The 19,457-nt window shown below is 43.6% G+C and overlaps 1 protein-coding gene across 1 annotated transcript in view; it reads right to left on the bottom strand.

The window, feature by feature from the left end:
• LOC138603388 (interleukin-1 receptor accessory protein-like 1) overlaps positions 1-18,774 on the bottom strand; it is a 288,278-nt gene extending 269,504 nt beyond the window's left edge. Inside the window, exon 1 of the mRNA XM_069675137.1 lies at positions 18,693-18,774. Within this exon, the coding sequence (XP_069531238.1) occupies positions 18,693-18,774 (82 nt within the window). The remainder of the gene's footprint in view (positions 1-18,692) is intronic.
• Between the last annotated feature and the right edge of the window lie 683 nt (positions 18,775-19,457).

The raw sequence follows: 19,457 nt of genomic DNA, 5'->3' as shown, positions 1-19,457 counted from the left end.
CTGTGGGCCTGAAAGAGGTCAAGGAACGTATAAAACACAGCCATTCCCCCGGCTAGCCGAGACTGAAAGGCAAGCATGTCCTTTATGCTTAAGCCGTTAAGAGCACAAAACCTCTGTGGGAAAAATGTGGGCATAGTGACCAATTAGGAGAGGGGACAACATATGAAAAGTAACAGAGGAAGTTGTCATGTCGCCCTGACCCAAACAGCTACTCCCTCAGCAGAATGGACAGTCCACCAGGAGGCGTTTCCATTGTTCTGATGGTGAATTCAGCGTGCTAATTTGTTTGTTTAATCCGATTATTTGGTGACTCTATTCTGCAGATTTCTCCACTTCCTTTATCCCACAGTCAATAATCCCTAACCCCCCTCTGAGCCAGTCGTGGAAGCCACGGATGCCCGCTGGGTTGTCGGCCCCCCCAGCAAATGGACTCTGATCAATTGTACACGGTCAGCACGGATGTTTGATTGGATAATCTGCGCCTCACTGTCTCACATGTGAGTGTTTGTGTGAGCGCAGAATCAATATTCCAACAACAGAGGGGTATGTAGCTCGAATGCTGATTTAATAAGTTGCTTCCACTCTAAATTCAGTGTACTTCGCTCCTAGAATAAAGAAATAGTGGGCTTGATGGACTTTGTTGGAAAGCGCAGAGTGTGTAATAGGATGCGTCTATCTATGTGCGACAGTGCTCTCATGGGTGAGCACAGTTTAGGGTCACTTAACAAACATGCCTGGAGGAGCTTGAGAAGAACAAACCCAGTTCTAGATGGGTGCTCAGATTCATTATGAGCCACCCTGAAGCCCATTTGGAAAGGGTTAAACGTGCTGACGCAACTGTAGAGGTAGCCCACACGCAGAAAAAATTAGGTCATTTAAAATCACTCAATTATAGATGTTGACATTGCATGCGCATTGTACAGCTTTAATACTCGGATCACAATTCCAGTTATGAAATGTTTCCTAATCCCTCCTCCTCCCCTCCCCGCCGGAGATCAAAAGAAATGCTGGAATTGCTTCCAATGGCACATTTCAGATGGTTTTCTGACAGTGTAATACCAAAGTCATTTACCCGACTGCATTTGGCTTTCGCTGTGAATTGCAGAGATGTAGTTCTGTTATTTTGTTTGATGTGCGGGTGCCATGCAGAGAGAGTCATTTAAGTTTTGTCATGCGGCTCAAATGGAATACTGACACATGCCGTTGACGTAATGAATAATACTGAGTCATGTTAGTGAAACTGTGTATTTTGCCCGCATGTAGCAGCTGTGATTTATTAACTGGTGATGCTGCAGGCTACATGATTAAAAAGAAGGGAGCATTCCTTGATACATACAAAATATACCAATCAGTCATAACATTATGACCATTGACAGGTGAGGTAAACACCATTGTCTCATTACAATGGCCCCTGTCAGTGGGTGGGATATGTTAGAGCACAAGTGAACTTATGTCCTGGAAGTTGATGTGTTGGAAGCAGGAAAAAAACACGCAAGTGTAAGGATGAGAGTGACTTTGACAAGGGCCAAATTGTGATGGCGAGACAACTGGGTCAGAGCATCTCCAAAACTGCAGCTCTTGTGGGCTGTTCCCGGTCTGCAGCGGTCAGGACCGAAAAGTGGTCCAGGGAAGAAAACACGGTGAACCAGCGACAGGGTCATGGGCAGCCAAGGCTCATTGATACAGGTGGCGGGCGAATAGAAGAGCCACTGTGGCTCCAATTGCTGAAAAAGGTGTTAAAACACACAGTGCATCACAGTTTGCTGCATATGGGACTGTGTAGCCGCAGACCAGTCAGGGTGCCCATGCTGACCCCTGTCCACCGCCGAAAGCGCCTACAATGGACATGTGAGCATCAGAACTGGACCACGGAGCAATGTCAGATTTAGCCACATTTTTTTTTGCTTTTGCCTTTTTTTGACAGGACAGCTGAAGATAGACAGGAAATGTTGGGAATAGAGAGTGGGGGATGACATGCACCAAATGATCAGCAGACCGGGACTCGAGCCTGTGATCAGTGCGACGAGGACTATAGCCTCCGTGCATGGGGCGCCCGCTCTACAAACTGAGCTAAACCAGCGCCCCTCACATTTTCTTTTACATCATGTGTATTGCCGGGTGCGTGTGCATCGCTTACCTGGGAAAGACATGGCACCAGGATGCACTATGGGAAGAAGGCGAGCTGGCGGAGGCAGTGTGATGCTTTGGGCAATGATCTGCTGCAAACCAAGTTCACCCCTTCGTGGAAATGGTATGGCCTCTTTCAGCAGAATTATTGCCCTGCCAGACTGCAGAAGTAGTTCAGGAATGGTTTGAGGAACACGACAACAAGTTCAAGGTGTCGACTTGGCCTCGATGTTCCCCTGATGTCAATCCAATCGAGCATCTGTGGGATGTGCTCAACAAATAAGTCTGATCCATGGAGGCCCCACCTCGCAACTTACAGGACTTAAAGGATCTGCTGCTAACGTCTTGGTGCCAGATACCACAGCACAACTACAGAGGTCTAGAGGAGTCCATGCCTGGACGGGTCAGGGCTGTTTTGGTGGCAAATGTAGGACCCACAGAATATTAGGCAGGTGGTCATGATTTTATGGCTGATCGGTTCTGGACAGCGTCCTGGGTGCCATTTGTTGCTGAAATGGTTAAATCTGATCCTGACAAGTTAAAAAAAAAAAGGCGAGCATCACCTCCTGGTAGAAATAACTCCCATGCCAAACAGTTTCCTTCCAAAGCTAATCTCCTATTTGCATATTAAAGGCAGTGAAAGACACATACAGAACCATAATCCTCAGCTGTCCTTGTGTTTCTCAAGACCAGGCACTTGCACAAAACGTCAGAGAGCCTTAGAGAGCGTTGCGAACAGCAAAAGGAGGCCCTTTTAAGGCCTATATCACACGATTTTAAAAAATCGCTGAGGGTGGCATGCACATTAAACATGATAATCAGGCTGAATTTGAATTTGAATGCCGAGCAAATGAAAGGTGTGGGAATGGGATTTGGACTGGAGTGTCTCAGGGATAGAACGGGGACAGATGACTTGTCAAAAATGGCATCACAGTAAATGTCTTGTTATTGCTTTTCCAGATGTTTTGCCAGCTGCATTTTTTCATGAAACCCGGACAGACAGATAAGCCTCGGCTGAAAGTACATGCAATAACTAATCACAACCGCCACCTTTAATTAATTGTGTCTGAAGGTGTGGAGAAAATTGTAAGGTCAGCGCCCTTGTAAAAGGCGTGTTAATCATTCATCAAGCTTTTCTCTTGCGTCATCTGATCTGTTGACGGATAACGATAGCATCTTCACCACTCATTAGGCTCTATGGGAAAGAAAAAACGGCTTTTGTCAAACAGCTAGCAGACTTCACAGTTAAGCTATGGGGCTCATTACACACGCTCAGAGGCTAACACTTCAAGAATCTAACTTAATTGGCATTTTTAAACAGCGATTTATTTAAAGTGTTTTTGATGTCAGATGATGTATGGCGGGGGAGGAACGTGGCTGAAAGGAGCGGAAACAGTTTAGTTACTCTGTAGCATGATCACATGCACAACGAAAGGTTGCAGGAAGAGGAGATTCTTTAACCCAGTTTCAGAGGGTGAGAGTGTGTGAGGCCATGTGCTGAGAACGTAGAAACACTTGGGATTGTGAGGTTGTGGTTTGCGGTGTTGCTTGGCTACTGGCAGGATACAGAGACGCAACGCCTACTAACATCTGTAGTGCCTCTCAGTTAGCAGGAGATGCTAATAGAGACTTGGAGCTCTTTGATGCTGCTGCTTCTGTGCTGTCACATTGAAGGCCAAAACCTCGACTGCAGGAATCTTGTGTTAAGAGGTTCCCAGTGTCACTCCTTCTACATGTCGCTATTCTTTCTAATTCCTCGTCTCAGCTCGAAGAAAAAGGCATTAAAAGCAACTTGTGTGCATCTTCAGGGTTGGAATCTTCCACGTCCTTCATCGCTTTTATCCACATTTCACAGGTTAATAGAAGTTAATTGTTTTTGAAGGCAACCGGGGCCATAAAAGCATTTCATGGCTATTTGATCCACAGCTTTTCACAGCTGCAGGGACGCCACTGTGCGTCGTATAAAAGGAGGGCTTTTAAATTACACATGATGACGCCCCTCCTCTTTCCGCTCATGCAGCACCTCTCTACATGTTTGTTTCATGAACGCAAAGGTGCAACGCTGCACCCTGACTGGCTCGATAAGAGACCAGAGAGGGGCTTATCCCTGGGAGAGGCCTTGGTGATGACAGTGGAACTTAATTGATATGTAGAATTTATTGATCAGTGCACTGCAGGGAAATCAACTGCCATCTTCTAGCGTTTTTTGGGGGCCCTGGAGGACAATAAATCAGAGGTTTTAAATATTTCAACCGTGCGCCACATCAAGCGCAGGCAATAAACATGACAGGGAAATATGTGATGGAACTTCGCTGTAAATCAAGCCAAATGAAATTACAAGGCGTGCTCACAGTGGATTTTTTCCAAGCAAATTTGGTGCGTCTTAATTAAAGTAGCGTTTTTCCTCCCCGAACAATACTCAAGCTTTGATCGAATGACATACTTTCCTGTGAGGGGAATAACAGGTAATTCCCTGCTAATTATAATAAAAATGCAAAGCAGTAGGATTTGAATGGGACCTGCTCGTATCTTCAGAAGACTTGGAAGAAAAAGCAGCCAGGGCTCGGAGAATAGAGTCAACCTGGTTCGTTTCCAAATCTCCCGCTGCGTGTCCGTCTCCTGCAACCAACAAAGGCGCACTCCTCGGCGAGCGAGCTTGCATCCTTTCTCCCTTGCAAAAAACTGAAAAGCCCCAAACTTGGCAGGACTCCCTTGAGACCTGCGAAGATTCGCTGTGCCTCTGCATGTTGTAAAAAATAGGTTGATTGTGCTTTGACCAATCCCAGTTTGACTAAAAGAAGCAAAAAGGGGGGAAAACTAAAGGAAAGAAAGGGTACAAAGAGTACAAGAGAGTAGTGTTTTTGTTCTTAGCTGTCATTGAGTGACGGGAAGACTGAACACAGTGAGAGAGGATGTGTTCAAACTTTCCAATAAAGGAGCATTGAAAAAGGCCACACGCTGAGTGGCTGGCTGATGCGAGGGAGCCTGACAGCCTCATCAAATGCTACGTTGTTGCGAGACTTCCTGCATTCACAAAACTTCACCTCTCCAGCGACCACGGCCTCATTGTGCCGGGGAGGCTAATTAAAAACCGCAATTCATGCAGTTTCTTTCACGACGGCGACACTGGAGGCAGGGAAAGGCCACAAACTTCCCATCCAGCGACATTATCAGTCATCTGAATTTTTATAGTTCAGCTCTAACAAGCAAATAATTGGTTTACAAGGTCAAAGAGGAGAATGGAAACTTTGTTATCCCATCCTACAGTTTTCCCGTCGACGACTAACAATTACTTGTACGCGGCCTATATATGCCTGTCTCTGAATATCTGATAATAATAATGTCTGATCATGTGGCCTTATGATTAACAAGCCTTCTTGTTATCCAGTCTCAGTCCCTATTGTGATCAGATCTTAATTAGGTCATCAGACCTCTGGATAAACACGGTGCATGAGGGATACACTTGAAGGACTGCAAAGACATGCAATGCAATGTATCGTCTAGGAGGATAATCAGAGCTAGTTAAAGGGGACATATTTTAGCTCTGCAATCAAATTTCTATTATTCTATTGTGTTTTTAATCAAGTTGGTAAAGTTTGTTTCGTTTTAAAATTTGTATAAATATTTTGATTGAATAATTTTTATCCTTCCTCCTGAAACAAGCCGTTCTGCCATTCAAAGGTCCGACCTTAGCCACGATTGCTGGCAGCATTTGGAGTGACCGTGTAGCCCCTCCCCCACGTGTGCGATCGAGCGGCTGCACCGCACTGCCACTCCGAAGTTGTAGAACACATGGCTGCTCTAGGATCAGTTATTCGGCCTTATATGTGCGAGCCAGAATCACTAGGAGGTAACAGAATGGTAAGTTGAAATCTTGACTTGACTACAAGCTGGTGCAAAAGGCAGCCTGAGGTGAATGATAGTGAACGACGATTGGTCGATTTAAGCGAAAGCATGGCTCTACGTAGAAACCTGCAGCTGTTCTGAACGGCCCGTTTCAGAGACTACCTTTTTTAAAAATGTCATTCTGGAAAAACACAGAAATATGCAGTTTTCGCTTTTTCACCGTGAACGATAAACAGCCAAAGATATGAAAATATCCACTGAAAAGATACGGCCCCTTTAAGAGTGTTGCTAGCAGCTTTAGTCCAGCTAAATCGACCAGTCACAATCTTTTATCTTTCTTGTTGAAGCAGCTCTCAAGAGTCTTTGATGATTTTGCAGTCTTATTTTCTTAAGATCTATTAAACCTAAATACAAAAATGGCTATACATATGCTTGTATCATGACATTTAAAGAAAGAAAAAATGTAACGACGCAAAGGGAACACGAGTAGGGCTGTCACCTTTTAATCGAAATTCGACTGAAAAAAAGCGGTGGTGGCGACACCAAATCGTCGGAGAAAAAAGGCGGAGCCCTCTGAAAAAGACGCAGCGCTTTTCCTCTAGGCGGCCGCACATGCTCTGTCCTCAGTGGGAATAACTGAAATAAGCCGCTGGTGCTCACAAAAAGGCGCTAAGTGGACACGGGGCCTTAAGCTTCGTGATGCACAAACAGCCTAAACTGTACATTAGCTCTATTGTTTACACAGCTACCAGTCACTCTTTTCTCTGCTCTTCCGCGGCTCCACTCCTCGACGCTTCACGTAAATCGCGCACACACACTTCGGTTCTTTCTCAATCGCTCTACCACCCCACTGTCACACACTTAGCTCTTCCTAAAGCAGAGCTACACTTCAGACCGTGCTACAGAACTGATCATCTCAACGCTAATGCCACTCAGAAGCGCTGTATGTTCCCGATAACTAGTTGTTTTTGGCAAAAAGTTACTGGTGGTGGGGGATGGTTTACACAAAAACTTCTCCGGAGCAGCTTTTTTTGGGTAAAAAGCAATCAAAAAAGTGGGTCGAGGGATTATTCTTGTTGGTTCAATATTTGGTAAGTGATATTTTTAGCGGGGATAACATACATAACTCAACAAAATCAAGTGCACTTTAAGCGTAATTCATCTCCCAAACTCTCATTTTGCAGAGAAAAAAACCTCATTACTGTATTGAACAGTTGTCTATAATCCACCCCCCTGCTCTGTGTATGAATAAGTGCATTAAAAAGCTATAGTCCCTGCACTCTTAATCTTCTTTCAATTGATCGACTTATCTTTCATCCCATCGCCTTAACAAACACAAACACAATCCCGCCTCTGCGTTCCTGCACAACCTCCCAAAACTGATGTACGCTGCGTGTTGTTATGAGGAAATAACACTGGAGATTATCTATTGTTTACGTATTGTCTGTAGAGACAGACTTGTGCGGGGAAAAAAAGAAATTCTCATCTTTTGTTTCGAGCTATCAATCAAGAGAAATGATCCCCGAGTAAAGCTCGACGTCCTTTTTTTAGACGACGCATTCTGTTGATCACAGATGACTGAAAAAAGTAGTGCGTGCTCTTCATAACACAGGAAACAGACAGTATATGCTTTATTTTTTTTATTCTTTAAGTTGCTTTTAAAACACTAACATCTCATGTAAGTGAAGTACGAGGCCAATTAAACGACAAGACACAGTGTTGCCATGCAAATCAATGAACTCCCCCCAGGAATCAAACTTAACTGAGTTGCATCAGCCCAAAACAAAGTTAGCGCCTCAATCAATAGAAAAGCAATGTACTCTGAGAGTCGCAACACTGGGAGGGAAAAAAAAATCCAATGCCTCATAGATTGCAGGGGCCGAGACAAGTGGAAATCAAATTACTGGTATGTCTGATTTCCACAAATGACAGACGCCCCCCGCCTCATGCGTGTCTTTTTTTTAACAGGAGGAGGGTCTGCTCTCGTTTGAAGCAGGATCTTTTTATTGAGTAGGGACTCGAGACGGGATGCGGGCTATCATTTAGCTCCATCTAACTCCACTCGAAGAGAAACTGAGGTGTGTAATTTAGGTGAAGTTGCTCTGAAGTCTCCATATTAAGGATGTATTTGCAAATTAGATCTACAAATACGAGTCTGCCTCAGAAACGTGGCCTCAACAGGTCAGGTAAAACAGCCTCCTGGTTTAAACCTGTTAAATCTAATGATGATTATGGGATTAGGCATTGCTGTAATTATTCCGCGAGACATCCATCCGACTCCCTTGCGATCCCGTCTGGCCTCCAGGAGGAAGTCGCCAATCAATGGGGGCAATAACCATCCCTTTCTTTCCACGCACAGGAGGTTGAGGGGAGATGTAAGGCGAGACATAAAGGCGGCTGAGGGATCAGAAGGGACAGCGACGTTATTGGGATGAAGGAGCTATTTTATCTCTGAGAGGGATGAGGATAAGCAAACCGCCGCCTCGATGGTGACAGACGAGGAAAGTGACATGCATAAACATAGAAATTGCGTTAAGATTGCTGGATAGACAGACGGATAGATGCAGGCGGAGAGAGTGAGGGGGAGTACCCACATGGATTAATCATGCAGTGCAGCCTCAGGTTAAATGTGTGATATTTTTGGGCACGGTCCCATCGCCGCCTCCAGGCGATTTGCATAGCTCGGAGAGACTACGGCTTCATTTCCCCCTGTCGCTCAGCTTTGTGGGAGCCGAGCAGTCAAGGGGAATTAAAATAATTTCCGGGACCATTACTGTTTTAAATTGCCCTAACCTTAATAAAAATGTTTACGTTTTTTTCCTCCTTTCCCTAAAGTCCTCTTCCTTAAACCTGAGAGCCAGATTTCCTTAAATTAAGCAGTGGCCAGCCTTCTCCGTGTTTAAATCCTCTTTCGGACGAAAGCTCATTATCATCCACACATATAATCTCTCAAATTGGTACCAAAATGCCCGGGCTGCTGAATTTGCTAAGGGAGCCTGAAATGAACTATTATCCTAGAGAAATAAATATTAAAAGTGGAGATAATGCAAATGTTGTATTTAAAGTTGAATGACCGCAGACAATGGGCGGGTAGAGGAAAGGAGAAGACTTGAAGGTGGGAATAAGTTTAGGTATTTCCTTGTATATATTTAAAGCGATTCAGTCGACAATGAATGAAAGAAAGCTTCAATCGTTACTCCTACAACCTCTACCAGTAAATAAACCATTATTCTAAAAAGGGGAATAGATTTTTGAAGCTGTCAAAAACGTAAGAATAGTAAAAAGGATCTACTCAAGTTCACTTAGAGTTACTCAAAACGCTATCAGATATCGCAGTGACAGACAGTTCGAAGAGAGCAACGTTGTGATTTGTTGCATCGTTGCCAGAAGAAAAAGCTTTTTTCAATGCTGACACATTATGCAAAAGGAAGATGAATAACGAACAAAAGCATTCTTCTTGTTGATGCTGTAAAATCTATACAATGCAGCTAAAAAGCTGCAATATTTATTTCCACATCAGGTATTTTAAGAATGGAAAAGAAACAGATCCTAGAATCTAAATGAGTGTGTGTAAACCAAAGACAGCTACTGTGTTTATTTGACGAGCCATTTGTACGCAAGACAGCATCAAAGGATTGAAGCGTCAAGAGGCAGCGATCACTGACGCCTGGATCCCACAGGATCCGTGTGCGGCGTGTTCCGTCTGCGCCGCGGTTCTGGTCAGTCAGACGGCGCCAGTTTTCGTCGCTGTTGTGCGTCGCAGCTGTCTCAGTTGAATATAGTTCAACTTTTGGACACCTGCGCGCTCGTGAATGTCACTTCTCCCTCACCGACCAATCAAAATCAAGAAGCGGCGGGACTTCAGATGTCAACTTTGGCAACAACAATCCCCCATTCTCTCTTCCCCTGCTTCCAACACTATCCACTGTCCTCCTAATAAAGTGATAAAAGCCAGAAAAAAATCTTAAATATCTTAAATTAAAAAAAAACACACAAAAACACAGATTTAATGGAAGTGCCGCCAGACAACTTTCGTAACCTAGCAACAGCAAGTGCCGGAGAGAAGCGCTCTGAAATTGAGGTCGTGGGCGCTGCCGGTGCAAACAGTGGCGTGAGTGTACAGTTAGCATATTGAAATGCCTGCACACATAATTTAGTGAGTTTTTGTATTCACCCTAGCACCACTTAGTCCCGCCTTCCTGTGCTATGATAGGCTTAGAAATGCGACAAGGTAAACAGGCCTGTGAAACCAACTGTCCATTTAGTTTCTAGAGCTTACACCTAACCCAGTATGTGGTAAAATATTTCAATGGTTTCACCACCTTTTCTTTAGCTTTAGAAAAGGATCCTAATTTGACTAAAACATATTAAGCCAAGACTTTTACGGGGACACAGTTTCCTTGCAGAACGACCTGAAGGCAAGCTTAGAGGCAAGTAATTCCAGCCTGGACCGTGATATACTGTGAATGATTCTGGTCCCATTGATAGTGTTTGTTGCAACAGCAGTTCTTCGCATCTTTCCACAGATGATTTAGTGATGCCGGGCTCTAAAGTGAAAATAAATCTGCGGCTGGTTGCTTTGCAAATAATGTTATAAAGAGTGTGGTCCTGACCTGCTCTTTATGGAAAGTGCCCTCAGATATCTTCTGTTATAATTTGTTGCTATATTATGAAAATTACCTTCACTTTAAAGTTTTCATGCCATAAAATGTAGGTCCTCTTTTTACCACTGAATGCACATCTTAGTAATGTAGTTGACTTTTAAAGAATAGTGCTTCATTACAGACTTATTAAGGCTGAGTGCGTCTGGAGGCGTATCTGCTTGATTGACAGCTGTCCGACCCTATTAGCCCCACCCACACTGCCACCCTACTTCCTAAATCTGGATTCCAGTAAACCCAAATCCAATCATCCCGTGGACTTCGCACGCCCATGGGTGACATTTCTCTGCAGTCAGTGCCTCCAACCTGAACACATCAAATAAATACAAAAGCTGCAATGGGATCTATCTTTGATCCACGCACAGAGGCACTGACAGCGCACTTGAGCTTTGAACACCTCTACCTGCAGCTACACACCGGATCATCACTGAGCTGCAGCCCCCTGCACCCTTTCCTGGCATTTTTCTCAATTGCTGTGGTGTTGTAACATTATTAAAGGTCAGGAAACAGGCCACGGAGAGACTATTCTGCTCATAAATCAGGTGATTGATCGTCATCCATCTCGCGCCGAGAACTGAGGCATGTGTCCCCACAACCAGGGAACACATATCCATAGTAACCCTTGTTGTCAAGAGGCCTATATCTGGAACACTTGTTGACTTGCTTCCCTCTCTCTCGCTCTCTCTCTCTCTGCAAGCAGCGGGAGGGAAAACAACTCCATGTGGCAAGCCATTTCATTTCTAATATCATGTGTGTGATCAATCTCCCCCCGCAATGAACGGGCCGTGCAGTGGAGGCAATCATTCAACATTTGTGGCAGGTATGTGGTATTGACCCGAGGAAGATGAACCGCGGGTATGCACGCATGTGTGCCTCTGTGTGTGTGCGGAGGGAGAGGCAGAGAGAGGGCTTGAATTTCAGCCTAGATCCTGGGTTTGTTTTAAAAAGAGCTTCATTTCAACCGTTTACATCCCACGTTGATATCACTGACAACCTAAAGTGCTGTATAATGGATCTGATGGCACTTTTATATTAGCATTAATACGTTTTTTAATTACTTTCACAAGAATTATCCACATCTTTCATGTGTTAAAAAACGGCCATATTTGAAAGGGCTGCTACGCCTGCGCCTCGTCTCTCCTTCAAAGTTCTCGCTGACAGCTTCCTGCCATATTTAACGTCCTTTAATATCAATTACAAAGTCAAGTGGCTGGCCATAATTGAATTTGTACTGCGCGCTGACATCCCCTGTTAGGACTCACTGTCTTGTCCAATTAAGAGGAGCCTTATTATTGGCCAAATTGCGAGTAGACCCATTAATGTGAAGGAGGGGGGGTTCTATCTGTATCTGACATATTAATGTTGACATCCTCCCGGAGTTGTGCGTTGCAACGGGTGTGAAGACTGTAAATTTAACAGACTGTCAGGACGTCCTTGATTCTTCATCTTCTTGCTCCATCCGAAAGAAGAAGTCTGCGAAGAGAGGGGAAATATATGTTGTGGACCTACTGTAGCGGCAGTAGATAAATACGCGGGGAGAGACGGATGATGAGCGGCTGCTCTCTAATAGGAACCAAGGTCTTGTTGCGGTGGCGTGTTTTATTTACAGCTACTCTTCATCAGAGTGACACGCAGAGCCTTCGGATCATCCTTAACAGAAGCAGAGAAGGCATGCTGTATTCCCTTTCCAAATGGGAACACATGTAATACACCGATTCCTTACATGTGAATGAGTAACAGCGAGGTGCGTCCGCAGTGACTGGGTGTTATAAGTCATGTATTGCTGGAGTTACTGGGAGACTGTGGGAAGGTAAGCGTCATTTGTTAGGGGACTCATCAATGTCTGCTGAAGAAATGGGGACTAATGACTGTACAGCAGAGGGGAGGAGAGAGGCGACATTAGTCTCAATCAATGTCAGGAGGTATGATTGTGAATCTACAAATGTCAACAGTGTTCATGAAGGGGCAGCGTGTTAACCGTGTCTTTAAAGGGTGACTGTTCGCCGAAAGCTGCTTGTTTTGGAAAAAAGAGTTCTAAGCCGAGGTCAAGGCACAAAAACTACCACTAAATTATTATCGGTTATATCTATCTAATATCTATCGCTGAATGAGGTAACACAATGGTGATTGAGCCTAAGGCCCACTGATGAAAGCCTTTGCATTTGCAGTGTTACAGACTGAGTGTCTGTGGCCCATCAGCCAGCAGTGGTTGGTCTGCCAGAGAGGGTAGGCGTAAAAGAATGGGAGAAAACCTCTGTGGATAGTTAAATGGTAAATGGACTGTACTTACATGGCGCTTTTCTAGTCTCCTGACCACTCAAAGTGCTATAACACTACATGTCACATTAACCCTTTCACACTCACTTTCACAAGGCCTAAGTGCCAATCTCCAATTAGCATCTCTGCATTCATACCCGATGGCTGGGCCTTCAGGAGCAATTTGGGGTTCAGTGTCTTGCCCGAGGACACTTCGACATGAGACTGTAGCAGTCAGGGATCGAACCCCCAACCTTCCGATTGAGAGACGACCGACTCTACCACTGCCGCCCCAGTGTTCAGCTGCTTATGAAAACATAATGAACGATTGAGGGAATCCTTACCTAGAAACAAGCAAAGCTAATACTAGTGGCAGTTCTATTCGCAGGCACTGGGAAAAAGCTGTGTCCGCCAAGCTTAAATCATTGTTTTTAATGGTTTAAACAGCTTTAAAAATGTGTAACTGACACCATTAGTGCCTGTAAGAAGGGATATTTGCTGAACTTGGATGAAACCCGGCTGGAAAATGACGTCCGACTGTGCTGAAGAAATGGAGCCATTGTCCACGTTGTGTCCCGAGGGGTAAATAGTCTGTGTCTGACACCGACGCCGTCCCTGGTTTGTTCATTTGAAATAAACACTGACAGTCTGCTTTTAGACAGATCTTTCTAACAGAATCTTTCCATTTCTTGGCCCAAAAGACAATCCAATGGATTTGGAGCTCAACTGTTGGCCCCGTGTGCCACGTTAAAAAATAAGAAGACAGCAGGTCAAGTCCTCAAAGCAGCATGTGATGTATTAAAACTGCTCCAACATGAGGCATCACAGTAACTCTCTGGTGAAAACAGAAACTCCTTAGTCCTGAAAAGCATGGGCGGCCGCATTGAGTAAAAGTGCTCACCAAAGAAAAGACACTTTAACAGTGTGAAGCAGATGAATTGTGATGGCTGTGAAATACTTCAGAGAACTTCTATATTTGAGAAATGTTCTGTTTAGCTGCCTTCGCGATGTATTTGTATGCCCTTTTTATTCTACTCTACATTCAGTCCTGCCAAAAGTAATCGCTGGTAACCTCTGCGGCTCTTTCTCACTCTGATTGTACTCTATGTTCAGAGGTGAGGAAAAGAATAAATGCATAGTTATTACTTTGGAGAGTCTAAAATGAGACCTTACATGAACTCTCTAGTTTTTATTTCATATCAAATCAAATGCAGCTGTGTAGCGCACAAAGAGGATTCTGCTCGTCTCAGCTCACTGCCAAGTAACCAAAAAAAAAGGCACATTTAGGGATTTCTCACATCGCTCCTCCAAGCAGCTATTGTATAGGACGGCACAAGTGGCCAACAAGGGAGCTGATTGTGTGGTTAAGACAATAACAGCACCACAACCCATTTACAGAGAGCAGGAGCCTTTTATCAGAATAACCAAGTGTAATAAAAATAGATCAACAAATCCAGACTTTGTCCATGGATCACTGAATTCAAAACTGTGGGGAAAAAATGTACGTAGAAGCTTTCCTCAGAAAAAGTAGAGCTGAGTCTTTCTATCAGTCCTAGATTATTGTGATATGATCTACAGACATGCTGCTGCCTGCGCTCTCAACTCCCTAAACTCAGTTTATCACTCTGCCCTCAAGTCCATTACCAGACATCCCTGTGAAACTCACCACTGCATCCTCTATAACAAAGGTGATTGGTCTTCTCTGGCACCAAGGCGTGATGAACACTTGTATCTTTGCATCCTTTCCTGGGCGTTCACTAGCCTTTATAACATCTTTACTGGACTGTACTAATAGGCTGCAGTGTTGCCAGAGCAGATTGACAGCCTCCAGCTCGGGATGCACAATACACATCTGCCAGATTAATAATTATTATTATTTGTCATTCTGATATTTGGACACAGTAGGGGGGCGGTATGCAATCCACCATTAAACACAGAGAAGAAGAATCTATTTTTTACACGCGGCAAGGATTCTGAGAGAAGGAAAAATGTCTGCAAGTTTTAACCCAACAAATCTTATAAGTCACCTGAGAAGTTGTCATCGCAACAAAGGTGTATGTAAGGAATACGAAGCAGCAGCAGCTGCAGCTAGCATTAGCATCAAAAAAGAAGGTGAGCACCGTAGTGTCCATTCAACAGGCATTTGAAAACTGCAAAAGATAAATAATGAGAAAATCAAGGACTTCACGGCACTGAAGCGAATGGCGCATTTGGAGCCCCAGTATAGTCTCCCTAGCCAAACTGATATGTATCCATATTTGCTCCCTGCATCTTGGCCTTTCTTACTCGCAGGTGGGCATAAACTACACATTATGAACTTATTTTAAAAGTACAAAATGTGAAAAATCTTCAGTCATCTTATAGGTGTCAGCCATCAGGAGCATTTAATTATCGGTATCAGCTCAAAACAAATCCATATCGTGCATCCATACTTCCAGCCCAATTCAATAAAAATCAGCCCATCTTAACCTTGTCACCCGTGTAAAACTGTAAAACAATTACATACGCAATAGAAAACAGGTCCTAAGCATACAAGGCTTCATATCTGCATCAAATAACCAAAGATACAATTAGATATGCTATCGCAACCCAAAAAGAGCGCAGTTAGACAACCAAGTACACAAACTGTGAAATGCACCACAATAAAGTGATCAAATACTGCCATGAAATGTGAGCAACAAAAAACCCCACCAAAAGCCATGCTATTTAAAAAACAAAGGATTATGGAGGAATGACACTGTGCCATGAACATGACGTCAAAGTAAAAAGGTCCTCCCTTATTCATACGATTGAATACAGCTCATGTCAATCAAATGGTTAAACAACGAGTGTGTGGAAACAACAAAATCTTTGTTTTTGACCATAAAATCACAGCGTCTTTGGAGTTCAAAACCAAGTGTTGACAGAAGCAGCCCAAAATTCATCGACCAGCCGTGCGCTATTTTCCCCAAGGTAATCAAATCTCGCCCAATCTGGCAACACTGATAGACCGTAACATGCGCTAGCGTTGTCTGAATTTCACCTGGCTTTAGTTTTTTTCAATTGTTTTTCTTCTTTCCATGTCAGCAGCTTCTCTCTAAAGTGATGATTGATGGTGTAATGGTAGACAAAGGAGGTCAGCAGCTTGTGACCTTTCATTTTCATTAGTCAGTGGTTCTTATTTCAATATACAAAGAGCGGGATGTTTTTCAAATGATCAGATTAGCATCATTTTTTTGTGATTTTAAAGGTTATACAAAGCAACTTGTTTACCAGCAACACTACAAGCTTAACAGTGCATTCATATGTCGATTTCCAGATGGCATTAGCTTCAATAAACCAGAAGGCAGTGCAGCAGCATTGAATAAATGCTATGGGGGTCAAACACAAAATAAGCATAGGAATAAATTGTAGGATTCAACATCACTGACTGCTTGTATACAAGAATGGTTTTACTTCAACATCTGACTTGATGTGCTGCATTAAGCAGAAATATACATAATTATTCTGTTCGCCCAACCATTCAGGCCAAATCAGCATTCTAACAAAGAGGAGCCACAGCAGAGGACGGGCGCATACGTTCGCCTGCTTCTGCACGTTGAGGATTAGCAGATATGCATTGTATGTTTTTGCACTGTTCCACTCAGAGTACAAATGCAGACAAAGCATTACTCAGAGACGCTGTGTTTTGAATTTAATCATCTACAGATAATAGTGGTGCACATGCAGCGCTGTGCAGGGGTTTCTGGTGAGTGTGTTTACGTGTGTGTTTGTGTTGAGCCAAGTGAAAGGGAAAGCGAGCAAGATGGTGGATTCATTGTCCCTGAGGGAGTCAATCAAGTCATTTAATTTCCTTTAATGGGCTGACACTTACGAGTTTGATTGTCTACAGTGAAGTTCCTTTAACAAAAGGGAGCACACGGAAAACACTGCATGTTTACAGAGCTTGGAGTGGCTCAGTTCGTCTGTTTAGAGATTCAGTCGAAATTTGTTGGAAGAATTTCAACCTGATCGCCATATTTTCCCAGAAGGAAGCGGCGGTTTAGCTCAGCGGTTAAATTGGCAACCATATACAGAGGCAAAAGTCCTCAATGCAGCGGCCCCGGGTTCAACTCCTGCGCTCAGTCATCCCCCTCTCTCTTCCCCCATTCCCGGCACTATCCACTGTCCTCTCTCTAAAATAAAGGCATGAAAAGCCAAAAAAAAGGTAAGAAATTTAATAAATGTATATCGTAGTATTTTGCTCTGATAAGGAAAATACAAACAGTACTGTTAAACCTCTCATATTGTTACACAGTGGAGTAAATCCCATATCAGAAGTGCCATGTGACTGTTGAAAAGAAAGCCGTACTGCTATTGAAGTTAAGGCTTTAAATTAGACTATAATTCTGATTTGATCCAATCTGCAATAAAAAAGATATATCAAACGAACAGCCGAGGTTTCATCTCATAAACACAGGAACCCTCACCCCTAAAAACTGTTTCTTTGAAAACAAACAGGCTACGCCACCAGGATACTCACCTTCCCGCCCCCGCTGCTTCTTCCCATTTCATAAAAATGAAAGCAATGCAATTTCAAACAGGCTTTCATTGCCCCAGAAATCCCTTTTACAATGGAGCTCTAACTTGCAACCAGCATGGCCTCTAATAAAGTCATACAAGCTAAAAGAGAAGGAACAAAGGACGGGGGTCTGGCGCGGATGGGGTTGTTCATTTATCAGTGGACACGTTTCAAATCCCTGCCCCAGGCAATGGCTCGTGAAGCATCCGAGGAGATAGCCCGTAGGGACTTCTGCTGCAAAAGCAGAAAACCCTTTGATGAGCCTTGGGCCGTTCCTGCACCTGTGTCTAATATGCATGGGTAAAAACCCAGACGCAAGCAGCCTTTGGGTCGTAAAAAAGGAAAACAAAAGACTTCCAATATGCTTCGTTTTTAGCCGATGCGGATTGCTCCCGCAGCTTGCATCTATTCTCTTGCATAAAGCAATTATATTTGAGTGTGGAGAGTCATTGCTGCAACAACCAGACAAATACTTGAATATTCCTGTAAAGACCACAGCTGCATACTCAGAAGAGCTTAATGGATTCCGAAAGTACCTCCATCAGTTTTCACCTTTGCACTTATTGGGCCGATTTGAGGCATCGGACTGTTAATACACGTAAGCGAACTAAGGTCATTGTCTGCATTACTACAGCAGCACTTAACTGAGATGCGCCCATTGCATCTACTGGCTAAGTTTGATGATACTATCAAATTAAGCATTAAAAAAAACAGGATGAGAATAACTCCAGGATGCACCGTTAAAAGGGAGATTTAAGAGATATAAAGAGATAATGGGGATAAAGCAGATTAACGGTGAGGCCCAAACAAGCAATGCGGGTACGTGCATCATAACTGAAGCGCACAAAGTTTATGTGATCTCTCATTGTGTTATTAAGAGGTATCCTGTAAACCCTTCGAATACAATCTTCTACAATGTGATAAAAACTGATTACACCATGCGATTAATGCGCCACCAGGAAATATCCCGCCATCACTCAAAGGGACTCAAATTGAATAAGTGAGTGTTTGTGGACTGAAAAATTAAGCTGTTAAAAGGACAGGACAGCCCTGTTTTTCATAAAAGCTGGTTGGAGTCTCCAAGTACACACAAGGCCATGTGACGTCCCTGCTGTTGACTGAAACATGGTTTGTGCTTTCGGGCACACAAAAAAGAGCCTTGAAATCTTGGCAGATTCCAGGGCATGGAGCTGTAGCTGTCTGATATATTGAATGTATTTTTTAGCATTGGTTCTATCATTAGAGGAAAAGAGAAGACTTACCTGAGCCTCTCTTCGACACCACTTTCAGGCAATGGACCACAACGGCGTGAAGCAGGATCAGAAGAGGAATGGGAGCTTTCATTTTTCACCAGTCCTATAAGGAAACCAAAGCTTGAGTTATTATGTTGCACTGAGATACGCTGTGAACGATGGGAGATGCTCCATCAAAGCTTGAATATAAAAGAAGCTGCAAGTTCTAAGCCAATTATTACAGAACTTTTACAGGACCTAAGGTCAGCTGGAAACAATTCAACAGCCGCATGTGCAAATTCTGTTCTCCAAAAGTGTCTGCCTGTGCTTTATTTAGACCAGCGACTCTTCAGGGACTTACTGTATAATCAGGAGGAGGCTGTTGATGATACAAATGTCAAGATGCATCTGTATCAAGGCGAACCTGGCTTTACAGCTTTGACAACTTCCTACAACACTAATCCAAATCTCTCGCAAGCAGCGTGACATAATCAGGTGCCCACTAACATCAGTATCTCACTCTGTGAGCGCACAGCTTTTCATACAGGACAGCTGGATGAAATTAAATATGGCTTCATATGCAGAGGACTACCTAAAATAGATGGTGATGATATTAATGCTGATGAAACTGTGACATTTCAGTTGATGCCAGTCAAATGGTGTAAAGCTCAATCACTCAAGTCATGGAAAAATTACTGATTTATTTTTATGCAAACACAAAAAGAGGCTGTAATTCCTCTTTTTGTTTCTCTAATTCTTCTCCTTGCTTCAGGCTAAAGAGCCATCTCTGCTACT

The sequence above is a fragment of the Semicossyphus pulcher genome, unplaced genomic scaffold (assembly GCF_022749685.1).
Source record: "Semicossyphus pulcher isolate SPU_LCO1_2020_fin unplaced genomic scaffold, fSemPul1.0.p SCAF_24, whole genome shotgun sequence".
In the NCBI taxonomy this organism is placed as follows: Eukaryota; Metazoa; Chordata; class Actinopteri; order Labriformes; family Labridae; genus Semicossyphus; species Semicossyphus pulcher.
The sequence above is the reverse complement of the archived record's forward strand: the minus strand, read 5'-3'. Positions and strand labels throughout refer to the sequence as shown.